Here is an 18,481-nt window from a genome sequence, read left to right on the forward strand (position 1 = left end):
CTTATGAAAGTACTTAAAACAGTGTAGAACTAAAAACAATCATCAGAGATTCCCCTCCACCCAGACTACAACTCACCTCTTTTAACTTATCCACATCATCTTTCACTTTCTCATATATTTCATTAGCTGTTCTGAGCTTTTTCTTCCACTCGACTAGTGACTCTGTTTCGACTTTACTTGGATTATCAGCCATTAGATGTCTGTCTTCGTTTTGACTGCCTTGAATCAAAGCTAAAGGATCCAGAATGGTCTTGATCTGTGACTCCAAGCTGAGATTTTTACTTTTAAGTTCTTCTACCTCTTTCTGCAAGCAATCTATTTCATCCTGAAAAAGTGCAGAAGTTAATAATCAGATATAAATTAATGGCTTGTACATTCTAAGCCAAAGTCAGTTTGTTCTTAAATATTACACTCAGATTTTTATAAATACAAGAATGCTTTATATATAGTAACAGTTTTATAAAAAAAGAGTCAATTTAAATTCTTAAAATGTAATTTGACCTTCAGAAAAATTGTTATGACACTTACTTAAAAGCTTACATTTTATTTCACAGACAGTTCTGGTTTTTTAAAAAAAGTCATAACCCTTTGATTTTGCTTAAGATAACTAAGAAAAAAACATGAATTTCAACAGAAAGTAGATTCCAATTCAGAAGGAACATTTGAAACATGCTAGTTGTTTTATAGAGAGAAAATTAAAAAGTGTTGGTCAAAATAGTCGATCAGAATTTTGTTTGATATTTTTATTTTTGCTTCTATATCTTAAGTAGGAATAAAATCCTTCCACTTTTCATTCCAGATTAATACCAACTGTGGGCCTTCAATGATTAGTCAGAGCTATTCCAAATATCTGCTTTTCTACTCTGGAGCTGCTGTTCTTGAATGTGATTGCAAACATTTGGGATAGATTCTTCTGTGTGATAGCATTTATTCATCTACAGTGGACATACCATCTTAATCTGAGATGTAAAGATTCTGTGAGAAAATAAAATCTATGTAACTCTGAGACGCAGCTGCCCTTGTGACAACATTAAGTGGGGACATACAACCAGAAACCAATGTTATTGGTGGTCCTGCCTGTCCTCAAACACAGTTTGCAGACCAGGCAGACCTAGAATTCCCAGAGATCTGCCTGCCTCTTCCTCCCAGGCACTGACATTAAAGGTGTGTGCCACCTCATCCAGCATGAGCTGTGTTTTTAAATGGATATAGTGAGAAATAAACAAACATGCACCTACACATTCACAAATGTGTAGAACACATGTAGGAAAGAACATTATACCATCACTTATGCTCCAGTATAGTAAAAAACATTGTCTGAGGCAACCGAGGAAGCTCCAACAAGCTGTAACCCAGTCCAGGGGACACCACTCCCCCTTCTGGCCTCAAGCACCTGGAACTCAAGTAGTGCATAGGCATACAAGCAAACAAAACACATGTAGAATAAAAATCATAAATTAAAAAATAATTTTAAAGAAGGAAAAGAATAAAGAAAAAAAGTTCCATTCCTTCCCTTTCTCTGAAATCCTAGTCTCTAGCTCTTCACTTAAATAAAAGCATTTCTCTATTGAGAAGGGAAGAGGAGAAGTTATCAGATACGTGTACACTGGCACTGCAGGTTGCACACTGGGCATGGTGCTGAATGTGTGTAATCTCAGCACTTAGGAAGCAGAGACAGAAGTATCACAAAGCCCTCAAAAAGCAAAATATCCCTGATGCCAGCGCCAAGCTCCCAGGAAAAGACCTGAGCAGGGTAAAAATCCACAGAGGTCCCTAGGATTTGGCTCTAAGATGGATAAACACTTAATTTCACTCACCTCATACTCTTTATGCAGAAGCTCCAGTCTGGTTTTCCGAAGGTGCTTCCTGACTGTATGGCTCAGCATGGGCTCGCTCTCACTGGTTCCTCCTGCGGGGAAAATTCTCATTGTTGGGCACAATGAAAGGGAGCCTTTTTCTTTTTTCATATCGTGTCATATAGCTTCCCGAAAAACCCCAGAAATAAAATGTAGATAGATTGGAGACTTGGGTCCAACCAAGGATAATGTGAAGCTAACTGAGGCTTACAAGAGAAAATTAGTGCCATATTAGGAGTGAGAGGAGTTTGAAACAGGAGCTAGAAACAGCATATTCAGAGAGACTCTGGGCCTTTTATTTTTACTCTAAGGGCTACACTTCTGTTTTTCTTTAGTTAACATTAAGTGGGAGTCCATAAGCAGCCATAGGTAGACAAACAACATCTTTCAGAAAACTTAAGTAGTTGTAGTGATCGAAAATGAGGGGACTGTCTTAAATACTGTCTGTGATAGCAATGGAAAAAAAGATAGAAGACCAAGAACAAAAGACAGGGACTCTGGGATCATTCAGGCCTTTCTCTTCCTGAACCCCGAGGAGACAATATCAACTAGCAACATGAGAAAACCTTCAGTAAAGTGTCATGCTGCGTTCACTAACCTACACAGCCTGGCATAGCAAAACTGACAGAACAAATGGGACACAGCAAGTCTAAAAACAACTGTTAAATAATCAATCATTATGTTTATATTTAAACAGAATATACAAGATTGTTGTATAAGCACACACACACATGCACACACACATACACACACACACACACACACACACACACACACACACACACACGCACGCACACACGCACGCACACCAGGAGATGAAAAGAAGTCTGGATACTGAGGGCACAACTGTCGCTGATTCTGATGACCAGTTACAGTGGACTGACTCAGCACTAGCTGTGTGCCCCGACTTGTGAGAACTACATCTAAAATCAATTATTTCAGAGAGCTCTGAACTCATCCTGGGGTTACTGCCTCTGTAGTTAGCAGGATTATAGCACAACAAGAAGCATTTAAAGCTATTCTTTTTCAGGATGGTCTTTCCAAGTGCAAAGATGAGTAACATCAGAGATGGTGACTTCAGAGACATCATTAATATTATTTACATAGGAAGGAATGGAGCAGAAGAGATGTGGTGAAAAGCCAAGGAAAACATTAAATTATTTAATCAATTTTACACAAACACCTGACTCCCTAAGTAGATCTACATGTAGAGAGTTTAACCCCTTTGGCAGCAACATGGCAGAGAATGAGCCTTTTGCCAGACTCCATTCCTGTGGCCATGACAGAAGCTTTGGCGCCAACTTCTATCCCAAAGTCTCACTTAGTCTGTTGTTCTTGGTTATGAGTCTTTCTTTCCATTTTCATCACAAACAGTATTTAAGACATTTTCCCTTAATTTTACATCACTACAACTACTTCTTAAGTGTTCTATAAGATGGGCTGGAGATGGATCAGCCTTAAAGGCTAGTCTCAGAACCAAAAATACAAATTCACTGAAAGATGTTGTCCACCTATGGCTAATTAGACTCACTTTTAATGTTTACTAAAGGAAAACAGAAGTGTAGCCCCTGAAGTAAAATAAAAGGCCCAGAGTCTCTCTGAATGTGCTGTTTCTAGCTCCTGTTTCAAACTCTCTCACCTCCTAATATGGCACTATTTTTCTTCTGCAAACCTCAATTAGCTCCACATTATCCTCAATTGGACCCAAGTCTCCAATCTGACTATCCAAATTTTGTATCTCCTCTATAGTACAGACCCCACACCACCACCCAAGCAGCATTCCTAGAGTATACTTTCAGGTTCCCCACTCCCATACTCAAAACCTAAAGGTCATCAAGTGGCTCTCAGAGTCCCTCACCTTCTTTCCTACACCCCCTGACCCTCTACTTCTTCTCTCCCCTCCTCAGCTCCTGTAACTTTAAACCATTAATATTTCTGTTCTCATACAGTCTCTAATGTAAGCTGCATGTAACCTGAGGATTATGGATGATTTCAGGATCCTTCACAATCTACTGCACTAGATTATATATATATATATATATATATATATATATATATATATATTCACTAATAAACCCAATATGATATTGATCTAATAAAATGAGAACTTTATATCAGTCTTCTTCCAAATATTTATAAGCTATCTTAAATCTGCTCTTATGCACATGTAAAATAGTCACATACCAATAATCTCTTTGCAGGGGTTTTCAGGAGTAATAGGAACTCTGCAGGCTGGACACTGGCTGTTATTCTTCAACCACAAGTCGATACAAATGGAACAAAACACATGGTTGTTGGTGCATACGACAGGCTGACGTACCTTTGAAAAAAGAAACATCACTTTTAGTACAGACAATAGCTTGCTTAATAACTGGATTCCCAATATGATTTTGTTTAGAATAAAGTGTTGCTCTCAAGTAGCTGGGGGGTGGTGGTGGAACACTTAGGATTGAAAATGATGCTTCTCTTGACGACACTGTTTCTCATATGTCAGAGATGCTAGCTGACACAACTGGTCGTGGAGAATGCAATTTTGACCTGGCATGCTTATTATGTATTTAACATTCATAATCAAAACAGAAAATGCTTTCTATTTACTGAGTCTGGGACTTTTTTTTTCAGCCTATTTCTATTAGGATTTAGGATGGCAGGATCATCAATGATCCAGTGTGATGCTTGAATTCTTCAGTGCATCCCACTACATCATGAAGCACCAACAACCACCTAATACGCATTATGAAACAAGAACTGCTCTGATTCCAGTGTGGCTTGTCATTACTTACGTCACAATATAATGAAACTGGAGTATTAAGACCTTTAAGACAGGTGATTATGTGTTGGGAGAAGCAGGCAGTGAATCAAGTCTTTGTAAGAACTTAGTAGTTTCCCCATGAGCTGGTTGATTTAAAAGACCAAATCTGGCCCTCTCTCTAGTTTCTTGTCTCCTACTTTATCATATAACTCCTCTCCCCCCCCCCCTTTCTCTCTTCTCTTCACATGACTGTAAATTCAGGTCTACTGTGCTTATGGATGTTCTAATTATATTTTCTGTTCATAAAATTTCTTAAGAGCACCAGACTTCCAAATACCTGGAAGACAGTACCATATTTATTCTACAGCCCTATCTTCCATTATTGAAGAAAGCTGTTTCCTTGGATACTAGTAATGTTTTTGTGGTGCTGTGAAGAATGATGGTTCCAATAGGCTTAGTTACCAGGGAGTGAAACTGTTTGAAAGGATTTGGAGGTATGGCTTTGTTGGAAGATGTTGCCTTTGGGGTTTCAAAAGCCCAAGCCAGGCCCAGTCTGTGTGTGTCTCTGCTTACTGATCTGGGTGTAGTTGTCACTTACTTCTCAAGAACCATGCCTGCTATGCCTCTATGGACGTCAATACTGAAGACATAAAACTATACATATTATATAATGGGCACCAAGATACTCCACTTTGTAAGAAACTATGTAAATGCAACCCATGATACAATTAAAAGCAGTAAGAATTTTCTATGTTTTGGTTATGTCCTAAAGGTTAAAGAGATCCCCAATCTAGAGGATGGCTTAGATCAAATACATGCTGGTTGGTATATTAGTTACTAAAGTGTCAATGACAGGAGACACAGGTTTATGTGGTGAAAGTGCAAGTCATGTTTGGTCATGCGCTGTTTCTTCTTCCATCACTGAAGTGGGTAAGTCTGGCTTTAGGAAGATTTGAGCATCACTGGCATAAAAGACAACAGCATCTTAAAACACAGGAATAGAACAGATTCCTGGGACTGGCAAAATGGTTAGAGGAAAAGGGCACTTAGTAAGTACAAGAGGAGCACCTAGAAAAGGAAGCTGAGAATAGGGCCTGTGCAATCTGGAAGAGGACAGAGCTGCTGTCTGAGAAATCAAAACAAAGAAGTTTCTCAGTAGGAGGTAGTGCCCAAGTCAGATGCTGATGACTCTGTTGAAGCCAGAGATACAATGTTACAGTTTACTTCCCAAAGGTCCAAATGCTGAAGGCTTTAGCCTCAGCCTGTGGACTCCTGGGAAATAGTAAAACCCTAAGTCACCTGTGGTGTGCCCTGGATGGTTACTGGGACCCACCTTCTGGCTTCTACTCTTTGCCTCCTAGTCAAAGAGCAGGTGACTTTATCATGAACTCCTCTTCTGATGGTCTATGTTTCCAGCAAAAGTATAAACTAAAATAAATAGTTACTGCTTATAACATATGCACAGTGCAGGAAAGGTTACATCTTTGCTAACTACACACTCTCTTTTTCTTTTAAGGCTCACTTTTTTGCTTTGTGTCTTGCTTAGAAAATTGGTTATTTCCACTTTCCTCATTAGACTTAGTCTTTGTATCTAATTACAGCACCTGGTACATTGCTTTGAAGATAGTAAGATTAATAAAAGTAAGTTTTGATACAGCAATTAAAAAGTGAGATAAGCTGCCCAACCTGTCTTCTTAAGCAAAAGATCTATGGTCAAACAGTAAGGAAAAGCTTTTACCTTTCTAAGCATTATACCTAAATGATACAGAAAAACAACTACAGGCAGACTACTTCCTCTGGCTGCTTGAGGCCATCAACAATGCTCCAAGCAGAATCATTTGCACTTTTGGAACCTGCTATTACTGTCTATGTGTTGAGAGTCTTAGAAGCTAACTTCTCTGAACAGGCTGCTGATCAGATGATGCTTTGCAGAGGGCAGTATGTTAGCTTTTCCACCCTCCAAATAAGATGATGTGTTAAGAAGAAAAACCAGTGCAAGACTAGACTATTCAATGCAAAAAAGGAGCTTCAGAAATGTACAAACTGGTGATACAATGGCACAGGGGGCTAAGAAAAAGATGAGCAATGCATGGAAAATGCAGCTTCACCTATGCGACACCAGCAAGCTCGGAGCCCCAGAGGAAAGGGACTTTCAGCTATGGTAAAGAAAGCTAAGCTTGGCAGGCAGGTCTGCTTAGCATCACCGGCCACCAGGTGGGCAGGTTCTCCCACCTTCCCCAAACTCCCCAGATTATATATCCTTCTCTGGGGCAGCAAGGTTCAATCTGAAGACTGCCTCGCAAATGCAATGAGAAGGGAACTGGAAAGATGTGGATGCTGGAGTTCTTGGCTGGAGCAGCTAAGCTTTCTGAATCTACAATAGTGAAAGGCAAACAGGTGGGCCCAGGCTGGGAACTATTAAATCAAGAATTATTCTCAGTTGGGAAAAAATTGCTACACTACAAAAGGGAATGTAACAATTTTAAATATATACCCACAGATTGTATTGAACAAATACTTCAGAGTTAAACTACATCATCAATCAAGAAGAATAAATACCTATGGATGTTTCATCCAATAGAAACAACTCATAGTCTTCTCAGTTGATGTAACCACCACTAAAATAGATGACATTCTAGTTCATAGACAAAACTTTAAATGTGGAAACAACAGAAACAATGTCTTGAATCTTGTCAGCTAAGAATGAAATAACTAGACATCATAGACAACAGAAGCTAAAGAAACTACACAAATACTAAAGAGGTTAGGATATACACTCTTGATTAGGAATTGGTCACTAAGGAACCAATGCAGATATTTAAAATGTTACGGAAGCAAAAGAAAACTTAAAACACAACATCCCAGAGCTTTTGTTATATATATAATCAAGTAATATAACTTCTTGAGACCAACGTTTACAGTGCTGAGTGCTCACACTTGAAAAGAGACCTTAAATAAATAACAAAATGATGTATATTCAACCATAAAAATAAGAACAAGGCGGCCAGAAATAATAAAGACTAGGGCAAAAGTGAAAGAAATGGAGACTAACAGGCAGTAAGTGAAATCAAACAAAACAGGGGTTGAGAAGATAAATGAGACTGACAACCTCTTAGCCAAATTAGAGAAAGACCCACTTTAATGAAATCAGAAATGAAGAGAAAATGTTATAACAGATTCCAATGAAACCCTGAGGTTTGTTGGGGGAATATTTGGAAATGTAAATACCCCAAGACTATATAATCTCTAAGAAATGTACAAATATGTAGACACAAAACCTACTGAAATGAAAATCAAGATGGTAATAATGTAAACAGATCCATATCAACTGAGACTGGAGCAGTAATCAAAAGCAAATTCCCAGAAATAACAGACTCACTGACAAGTTCTGCCAAACCTTGGAGAAAGAGCCAACAGCAATAGTCCTCAAACTGTAAAACAGCAACAGTTCTCACATGCCACCATTACATGAATAGGAAGTGAAGGGACATCAGACTTGTGCTATGAAGCTAGCATTTCCACAGTACCAACACAGATTATGACACAGAAAAAAGAAAAGAAAGATTGTAGGACAAAGCTTCTCAACAAGATTTTGTCAATCTTGTTCCAGAACACAATAAGTGAGCTGAAGCAATGGCTCAGTGGATATAGAGCACTCACTCACTAATCTTGCAGAGGACGCCGGCTTGGGTCCTTGACTATAACAATGATTTTTCAACATGTGGGTCTTGACTGCTTTGGGGTTGCATATCAGATATCTTGTGTAGCAGGTAAGTTTACATTATAAGTCATAACAATACCAAAATTACAAAAACAAATTTCAAATTATTAAGTAGCAATGAGATTATTTTATAATTGGGGATCACCACAACACAAGGAACTGTATTAAAGGGTCACAGCCTTAGGAAGTTTGAGAATCACTTCATAGGATGGATCACAAGTGTCTGTAAGACCGGTTCCAGAGAGCCAGACGTTTGTAGGCACAGACAGTGTATGGACAAGCAAAACATCCATACGTATAAGTTTAGGAAAAAAGTTAAAAACACATTAAAAAGATCATATATCATGACCAAGTTGATTTCAGCCTAGGGAGGGAAAGCTGGATCAATATATACATAAATATTAGAGATTAAGTTAAAGATGTAAAAAAATGATTATATAAAAAAACATATAAATAACTTGGCAGAGTTCACTATCCCTTCACAATAAAAGTGACAAACTAGGAATAAAAAAAAAATTCAAGATCATAAGCCTATGCATAAATTTATAGGCATTATATATTAAGTGAGGAAAACCTAAAAGCATTTCCTCCAAAGGCATGAGGGAGACGAAAGTGCCCACGGTGTCCAGTCTTACTATACTGATAGAGAGAGCAGTGAGATGGCCCTCCAGGAAGAGTGCAGCTCAGAGCATCCCTGTGTGCACACCATATGGTCCTAGATTTAAAAGGCCTTACAGACTCCACTAGGAGATTCTTAGCTCAGTAAACACCCTCATCTAAGTAACAGGATTCAAAATCAACATATGCTAATCAATAGAACTCCTATACACTAATAATGCACTTTGCCAGGGAAGAAATCTGGATAAATCCTCTAATTCACAGTAACTTCAAAAATAAAACAAAATACCTCATAGTAAATCTAACCATGGAAGTGAATGGTCACAATTAGAAGTTGATTATCAGGAAGAACACCGAAAATGGCTACACTATAGAAATAAATCTAAAAATCCAATGCAATCTCCATCAAAATAGCAACAGTTTCTACAAAACTAAAAATTAACATCTGGACCTAGACAGGGCTCAGCAGTTGAGCAAACACAGAGATCTTGCAAGGGATTATGGTTCAGTTTCCAGCACCCACATTAAGTAGCTCACAGCTGTAACTTCAGCTCAAGGGGATTCAATACCCTCTTCTGGACTCCACGGGTATTAGGCCTTACATATGTACAGCCCTCACAAATATTCACATCATTTTCTTAACTCTTAAAATTCACTTGAAACCACAAAAAAAAAAAAAAAAAAAAAAAAAAAAAACCTTCAGTACTTAAGCAATCCTGAAGAGAAAGAACAATGAAGTATAATATTTGACTTTTCAAATTACATGATATTGTACTGGTACAAAAACACACATGCAAACCACTGGCATGGAATAGAGGACCCAGACAGCTGTAGCCGCCTAATTTTCTTTTCTTTCTAAACGTGTGACATAACTTTGTTTGTAATTATTATTTAGGATAATATAATTTTAATGATTAAAAATATATGTTCTAACAACTCTTAAGACTCCACCTCACACCAGTCAGAATGGCTAAGATCAAAAACTCAGATGACAACAGATGCTGGTGAGGATGTGGAAAAAGAGGAACACTCCTCCACTGTTGGTGGGGTTGTAGGCTGGTACAACCACTCTGGAAATCAGTCTGGTGGTTCCTCAGAAAATTGGACATAGTACTACCTGAAGACCCAGCTATACCACTTCTGGGCATATACCCCAGAGATGCTTTAACATACAATAAGGACACATGCACCACAATGTTCCTAGCAGCCCTATTTATAATAGCCAGAAGCTGGAAAGAATCCAGATGTTTTTCAGTAGATGAATGGATACAAAAATTGTGGTATATTTATACAATGGAGTACTACTCAGCGATTTGAAACAATGACTTTATGAAATTCCTAGGAAAATGGGTGTATCTAGAGAATATCATCCTGACTGGGGTCACCCAGTTGCCAAAGAGCAGACATAATATGCAGTCACTGATTATTGTGATAATTGGATATTGGCCCCAGAAAGATATGAATACCCAAGAAACAATTCACAAACCATATGAAGCTCAAAAAAAAAAAAAAAAAAAAAAAAAAAAAGTGGAAGCCTCAGCCCTTCTTAGGAAAAAAAACAAAACAAAACAAAACAAAAACAGCCCCCCCCCAAATAATATGTGTATAGCACCCTCTCAGAGTGTGGTACACCTAGACCTTAAATCATTAATAACTCAAGAGCCAAGAAGATAGCCTTGTAGCAATTTTTGGTATTTAAAAATCATTACGTTTAATCTATACACACCAAGAAAACTTTGACTATTTCCATGTTATGTTTTGTTTTACATGTACTTTATGCTTATGGTAACTAGTAACATTTCAATGCATACCATCAAATCTCTAAAATAATCAAGTACTGACAAAATATATTCATATAGTTTTATGCCAAAATGCCTTTAAAAATCTGTACATGCATCTGTTGTTTTTAATAAAGTTGTAAGAAAAAAATATATGTTCTAACTTTACTACTACTACTACAATAAAACAGTTACTACTATTCTACCGCTGAGATGAAACACCACAGCCAAGGCAAACAAAAGTATCTAATGGAGGCCTTCCTTACAGTTTCAGAGGGTTATTCCACAAACATCATGGTGAAGAACATGACAAAGGATTTTGAAACTTCCAAGTCCACCCCCACTGACAAGGCCACATCTCCTAATCAACCACATAATCTCAACAAAGGTGTCAAAAGCATACCCAGGTGCTGGGAAAACGGAATATCCACATGTGAATGAATTATACTAGACTCATTGCTCTATGCTTGCAAACAGCACCAATTCAAAGGCGATCAGAGACATGAGAATTTGAAAATGCTAGAGAAAAATAGAAGAAACAGGCACAAATGAAAATAAGAAACCCTGAATAGCAACAGAAAGAATCATAGAGTTAAGAGATGTTATAGAAAGGGAAAATATCTTTGCCAACTAAACAAACTAGGCTTTAAGAGCCAAAATACATAAAGAATTGAAAAAACTACACAGCAAAAAGCCAAATCATCCAATCAGTCAATGGGCCAATGAACTGACACAATAGTTCCTAAGTAAAAACAGCCAGTGTATACTTGCAAGTGTTCTACATCCTAAGCCATCAGGGAAATGCAAACCCAATCTGCCCTGATCATCCATCTTTATCAGAAGGGCATCACCAAGAGAACAAATGCCACAGATACTAGGGATAACCTTTATTCACAGATGGTGCAAGTGTAAGTAATAACTACTGTAGGAGTTACTCTGTAGGTTTCTCAGAAACTAAAACTAGAACTTGTCCCTTCCACCTGTCACTTTTGGTCATGGTGTTTTAGCACAGCAGCAAAAAGTAACTAATACACAAATTGATACCAGGAGGATCGGGGTGTCGAATGCTATAAGCAGACATTAAAAGACTTTCCTAATGCAAGGCTAGAAGACATCACTGACAAACATAATGTGGACTGTGGAGAGCTCGCTCAAGAGATTTCCGAGAACAAGGCCACTATTAGAAGTGAGGCTAGAGAGCATTCCTGTGATATTTTGACAAAACTATACCTGTCTTCTTCCTGTGCCTTAAGAACTTGCCTAGGGTTAAATAAAAAAAGAAATTTCCTTGGCAGAGGAAATTTCAAGATAGCATAACAGCAAGTCTATGGTATAGTTATTACTAATAACTCATAATTCTACAATAAAAAGAACACGTGGGCACAAAGCAATTCTAAAAATGGACAGTCTGGAGGGAAAAAGTTACAGCCAAAGCTTGTGCCAAAAATGGGACAGCAACTGTTAAAGAGAATAGCAGTAAGAAGAGGCCTCCTGCTCTGCACTGACTGGAAAGAACAGAGCTCTGAGGGCAGGACTCTACCTAGACTAGCTTCCGACATAAAAAGGGAGAAAACCTAAGGGGTAGCTTGCTCCTTGAAGGCAAATGCTTCAACACACAGAAGCTGCTGCTAATGTGGTCAAGTAGGTTGAGCATCTATCCCAAGTTGGCAGCCAAACTTAGTGGTATCTTCTATGTGGTACTGCCTTTGGAGTCTCAGAAAGATATAAGAGTCAGGAAGTCATGAGCTCTTCCTGTTTCAGTGAACCATTGAAGCCAGACAACACACAGTAGGGAAGCTGAGAGGGCTAGAGGCTCTGAGAGCCCACTGTGGGTGAAGAAACCAAGATATTGGAGATGTCTAAATCAGAAGACATCTGACAAGGAGAGCTGCATACAGAAACTACCCCAGGAGAGATTTATGTTGCAGGTAGTAAGGCTGGGGAGAGGAGCCAAACTAAGCCCCTTGATACTAAACTCTCAGAAACTGTACACAGAGCTACAAGACTTCATACTCTGCTGGGTTTTGGTCTAGCGTTTCCTCACTATGCCCCATTCCTCCCTTTTGGGATGAGAATGTATAGTCTATTCCACCTTATATTGGAAACACGTAATTTTTAATTATTATTTTACAGAGGGGTCACAGTTAAGAGATCACCTTTAGGTTTTTTTAAAAACACTATTGACATAGCAAAAAGCCATCAGGACTTTAAAAGTTACTCATCTGTGTTAGAACAAGGCCATGAGTCTATTGAAGGCAAGGAGTGGAATATGGGGTTTGAATGAGAAATGTCCCTATAAACTTGGGTATATGGTTACTTGGACTTAGGAAAGCCACAGTATTTTGGGAAGATTAAGTAAACTTTAGGAAGTGAGGCCTTACCGGAGGAGGTGAATCACCAGGAGAGAGGGCTTTGAGAATGTATAGCATCACCTCACTTCCAGTTCACTTTCTCTCCCTGCCTTCTGCTCCAGCCTCTAAGGCCATACCTCCTCCACCATTAAGGACTTTCCTTCTGGAACCATAAGGCAACATAGTCTCTTTCCTCCTTTTTCACTTTTGTTCCTGGTGGTTTTATAGCAGCAACAAAAAGTAACTAATATAAACACTAACTTAAAAATAAGTTTTTTGGCGTTGGAGTGATGGCAGTTAAGAACACTAGTTTTCCAGAGATCCAGAGTTCAAATCCCAGCAACCACACGGTGGCTCACAACCATCTGTAACAGGAACCAATGCCTTCTTCTGGTGTGTCTGAAGAGATTGTGACAGTGTACTCACATAGGATAAATAAATCATTATTAAAAAGAAAGAAAGGAAGGAAGAAAGAAAGGAAAGAGAGAGAGAGAGAGAGAGAGAGAGAGAGATCCCCACTCCATGGCTTCCCCTTGTCTATTAAAAAAAAGTTCTTTAATTTGACTACATGCAAAGTAGTAAAATACAGTGAATCCTGTATTACTTCAGTTCTTGTCTACCCATGTTCCTTTACCCAGATTCCACCATACAAAATACTCAAACATGCAGAGGATTAAAAGTTCTAAGACACAAAAATAATCACAATTTGCAGAGATTATTAGTCTTTACAATGAAATTTCTCTCAAACGAGAATTCTAGCAATAAAACAGTACTCTTAAAAACTAAAAAGGCAGGATCAGAACAGCAAAGGTTAAGTGCCATTTTAAATAGCAAACTCCTCAGGGTATGCATGTTGAAGTATGAAGCACCATAAGATAATGCCTACAAGATACTGAAGAGGAAGAATAATTAAAGTGTGCTGTGCATCTCATACTGAATGCAGAGGAAGGGTGTCTTTGGCACAAAGATTAACTCCACAGCCTCTTTCTTCCCATCCTTTTTAACAGAGGGGATTTTGTGTGTGTGTATGTGTAGCCCTGACTGTCCTGGAACTCGATCTGCAGACCAGACTGGCACTGAACTCAGGGACCTGCCTGTCTGCCTTCCGAGTCTGGGATTAAAGGTCAGAACACTCAGCTTCAGTTTTTCTTTTATGTCATTTGACCAAGTCCTCTTCTTCAAACTGCATATGTATTTGAGAGGAGTCATGTTTAAAGTTCCTCTTCATCAATAGTACTGCTACCTTGGGCTCACCAATAGGAATTATTAACCCAAGCACTATTGCTGAGGCCAAGTAGTGCTTACTGGCAGGAATCTGATGTGGATGCCTCCTCAGAGGCTCTGCCAGACCATACTGATACAGGGGAGAATGCTTGCAGTTAACCATCAGACTGAACAAGAGGACCCCAATGAAGGAGCTAGAGAAAGGACTGAAGGAGCTGAAAGGATCTGCAACCCCATAGGAAGAACAAAATTATCAACTAAGAAAACACACCACAGCTCCCAGGGACTAAAACACCAACCAATGAGTTCGCATGGAGAGACCCATGGCGGGAGGTTCAGATGCAGCAGAGGATAGCATCCTCTGGCATCAGTGGGAGGAGAGGCCTTTGGTCCAGTGAAAGCTCCTTTTCCCAGTGTAGGGAAATGCCAAGGTGCTGAGGTGGGAGAGGGAGCACCTTCATGGAGGAAATGGGAGGGGGAGGGGGATGGGATTGTGGGAAAGGGATAACATCTGAAATGTAAATTCGGAGAATTTCTAATAAAATTTTTTTGGGAGAGAAAAAACAAACAAACAAACAAAAAAAAAAAACAAAAAAAAACAAAACAAAACAAAACAAAAAAAAAAAAACCCAAAGAATTATATATTGGTTAAGGTGGTGGCTCTTCATTTGGGTTTTCTGAACTGAAAGATTTTTGTGTTGTCTATCATAGGAGATGTAGTGAGCAGCAGCTCTGGAATCTGCCAATCAGATGCACTGTCTTACCCCTGGGGGTAATCAAGAAACTCTACATACCCTCAAATGTTCCTGGGGAATCAAAAATGTATCTCCACCCCACTGAAGACCACACAAATCCTTCTAACAGGTTAATGGGGTTGATAAAAATTAAATACATTTTCAGCTGTGGAAACTGAGAAGCAAGGAAACGATACAGATTATAATTGGCAAAGCCTGAATTGTATCCAATTGAGAAAAGAAGTTCTATCTTGGAGCAAGGTTAATAAACAATAATGTAGAAGTAATTTTTTAAAAGTATGTTTGAAAGAAGCAAGAGATGGTACTGATGGAATCTATGGGTATGAAGAAAACACAGATCAGATCCAACAGCAGGCCAGCTCAAGAAGCACCTTGTGGAAGCTGTCCTGCAGCCTGCCACAGAGATCAAGCAAGCCATCCTTTGTCACAGCACATGTGCCATTTCACTGGCCTTTTACTCTGACGCTGTGTAAGGTTACAAGTTGCTTCCAGTCCTAACTTGCTTTTATTTATTGAATCGGGAAATCTATGCTGAATCTCCAACATCTAAAAGCAGGGGATCTCATTGGCCGGCAAGGATTTCTTTCTTTCTTCTTTTCTCTCCACCCCCCACGACTCCCCCAGCCTCGGGCTGTAAATTACAGCCTTTATTCTCGGACCCACTACATACAAAAAGCAATCCCGGGTGGGAAAGACTGGTATCAGTTCTTTTCCGTTCTTGAACCACGCGGTAAAGGCACGCTCTTTAAAAAAAAAAAAAAAAAAAAAAAATCTCGGAGGAGGCACAAACGGAAATGAAAGGGAATACGAATGCCTAAGAATATTCAAAGCTCTGCTTCTAATACCAAACTACTTTCTCCGTGTAGTTTCACAACCCCATGAGCACCTCTTGCCTCTTGTGAGTGATCCTACCTCCGATTTGAGAACACACTTCTCATTCTAAACAGCAAGAAGGGGAGTGGGGGCACGTTACCGTCATTGACTTTTCAAATCGGAACACATGGCAAAAGCCATCCTCCAGTCGAGGATAAAATGAAGGACTTTAAAAATGGATCGTGCCCACTCTATCCACCTTCCCCCACCCCCGAACAAACTGGTGGGTTCAGGAGACCAAGGAACTCGGACAAGGCTCCTGGGAACCTGCCTCAGGCGCTGCACGCCGCACCGGTTGCAGAGGATGCAGGCTGCGGCGCCTAGACGCTGACCTGCTCTTCGCAGGCCGGCTGAAGCCGCCGCAGGCCGCCCAGCCCCGGGCCAGAGGCGCCAGCCAAGCCTACCGATCCGGGTCGCCCCCGCACCCCCAGCACCGGCCTCCCGCCGCCGAGGAGCTCTCAGCTCAGCCTTCCCTGGCACCCGGCGCCTCACGCCCCATCCCCGCCCAGCGCCGGGCCTCGCTCGGCTCCCGCGGTCACTTGGTCCTCAACCCGGTCTCCTACCCGCACCCATTACCTTCCCCAAGCAAATGTGGCACGTGATGGGCAGAGTGAGGGACAATGTAACGTTCTGCACGGTCTGAGCCATGGCAGCGTTCAGAATCCCGCCAACACGGAAGTCCCGCCGACAGCAGCTCTTCGCCACACAGGGAATGCGCGAGGCCGGCTACGGCGGCCTGGCAGGGCCACAGCGAGCTGGGGCGAGGGGACGGAAGCGCGCTTCGGAGACGCGCGGTCGCTCCGGCATTTCCTTTTTGTTATTAAATAATAACTATTATCAATACCGTATCTAAAGTAGGTCTCTTGCTGGCAATGGGAGAGAAGATGGTTTAGCAGAGATTTTGAGACTTTTCAAAATTTAAGGAAAGTGTAATTAGTTCAGAAAGGAGAGAAAGCTATGGTATTTCAAACTCACATCTCTCCCCAAAGAGGTGGAATAGGAATGGAGGTTCTGAGACAATGGAGCTGTCAAACATTTAAAAAATTCAGAACGACTGTTCCTTCCTAGTTCCTTTCCTGTAGCATTTCATTGATTTAAAAGAAATGGTTTTCTTCATAAAGAATCATCCAGAGGTATCTGGGGGGAAGTTTAATTTCCTTTCTCCTTGAAGACAAACTTTCATTAGCCCTTCTGTGCTTTCCTAACCAGGAGATTTAAGGATTCTCACCAGGGCTCTAATTCACCCCCAAGAGAGGAAACCTCAAACAGTGCAAGGAAAGCATGCACTTGCACAGAGGAAAACTCAAACAGTGCAAGGCATGTGTGCACTTGCACAGAGGAAACCTCAAACAGTGCAAGGCATGTGTGCACTTACACAGAGGAAACCTCAAACAGTGCAAGTCATGTGTGTACTTGCACAATGCCTTTTAAGAACTTCCACTTGGGTACAAGAAGGATGCTCAAGGTGTTGTTGTTGAACTCCAGGAGATAATTAGTGAAGTTACAAGTTATCATTTTCTGACCAGGACAAAGAAAAAGTTCTAAATGTTTCCACATGAATCTTAACCTGTTAAGATTTGACACTTAACTGCAACCAGAAAGAGCTATAGTGAGAAGTGACACAAACTAATGTGTGAGATGGAAAATTTAGAAAGAGCTGGCCTCTTGAAAATCTGTGAAAAAGACATCTTGAAGAGAGAGAAGTCCCTGACTGGTGGAGAAGACATCCCTGCCTTGAACAACTTCCTAGGTCACGGTCTCAGGCAGCATATTAAAAAGAGGTATTAGCCTCTTGATACCTGTCCTGTATGCATACATACTCTCTCTCTCTCTCTCTCTCTCTCTCTCTCTCTCTCTCTCTCTCTCTCTCTCTCTCTCTCTCTCTCTCTCTCTCTCTCTGTGTGTGTGTGTGTGAAATGAATGTGGAGGCTAATCATCCTGTCTCTAAAATAACCAGGCAATAATGCAGTTGGAGAAGCTAGCAAGTGGTCCGTCGAAGGCCAAATCCAGTTCAAAACTGGCTTGCTAGTGACAGCGAGAATTATCCCAAATAGCTCACTATCCTTGTCTCTGAGAATTAAAGGCTATCTTCATTTTGCAATTGGAAACCCAGGCAAGACAGTCACACTGACTCCCTGCATAGTGGACACTCCAGTTGCCAGGTGAGAGCAATCTGCTCCTACAACCCTGTGGTTATTTGAAAGCAAGGTCATAATTATTCCAGGACCAGAATTTGCACATTTAGCAAATGTGTCGTTTACATTCCCAGTCTTGAAGCCCAGAATTGGAATGAGGAAGCCTGGTAGTGTTTCCAGCCTCTGGGTGGGACAGAGGCTGAGAATGATCTGAGGTCACCTCCAGCCCTCAGAGTTCTGAGGTAGAAGAGTTCTGCTTCTTACCAGCCAGGTTTACAGTTACAGTTCCCCAGGTTGTGGTGACCACCAATGATAAAATTACTTTTGTTGCTACTTCATTACTATAATTTTGCTACTGTTATGAATCCTAATGTAAACCTCTGAGTTTTTAGATGGTCTTGGGTGACCCCTGTGAAAG

The 18,481-nt window shown here is 40.3% G+C and overlaps 1 protein-coding gene across 1 annotated transcript in view; it reads right to left on the reverse strand.

Annotated features, from left to right (window-relative positions):
* Nucleotides 1-16,591, reverse strand: part of OBI1 (ORC ubiquitin ligase 1) — a 35,539-nt gene extending 18,948 nt beyond the window's left edge. Inside the window, exons 1-4 of the mRNA XM_080917377.1 lie at nucleotides 16,505-16,591; nucleotides 4,041-4,176; nucleotides 1,818-1,909; nucleotides 77-325 (exon numbers count right to left, since the gene is read on the reverse strand). Coding sequence (XP_080773503.1) covers nucleotides 77-325; nucleotides 1,818-1,909; nucleotides 4,041-4,176; nucleotides 16,505-16,576 — 549 coding nt within the window. The 5' untranslated portion in view covers nucleotides 16,577-16,591. The remainder of the gene's footprint in view (nucleotides 1-76; nucleotides 326-1,817; nucleotides 1,910-4,040; nucleotides 4,177-16,504) is intronic.
* Nucleotides 16,592-18,481: the final 1,890 nt, after the last annotated feature.

The sequence above is a fragment of the Micromys minutus genome (assembly GCF_963924665.1).
Source record: "Micromys minutus genome assembly, chromosome: 5".
Classification (NCBI taxonomy): domain Eukaryota; kingdom Metazoa; phylum Chordata; class Mammalia; order Rodentia; family Muridae; genus Micromys; species Micromys minutus.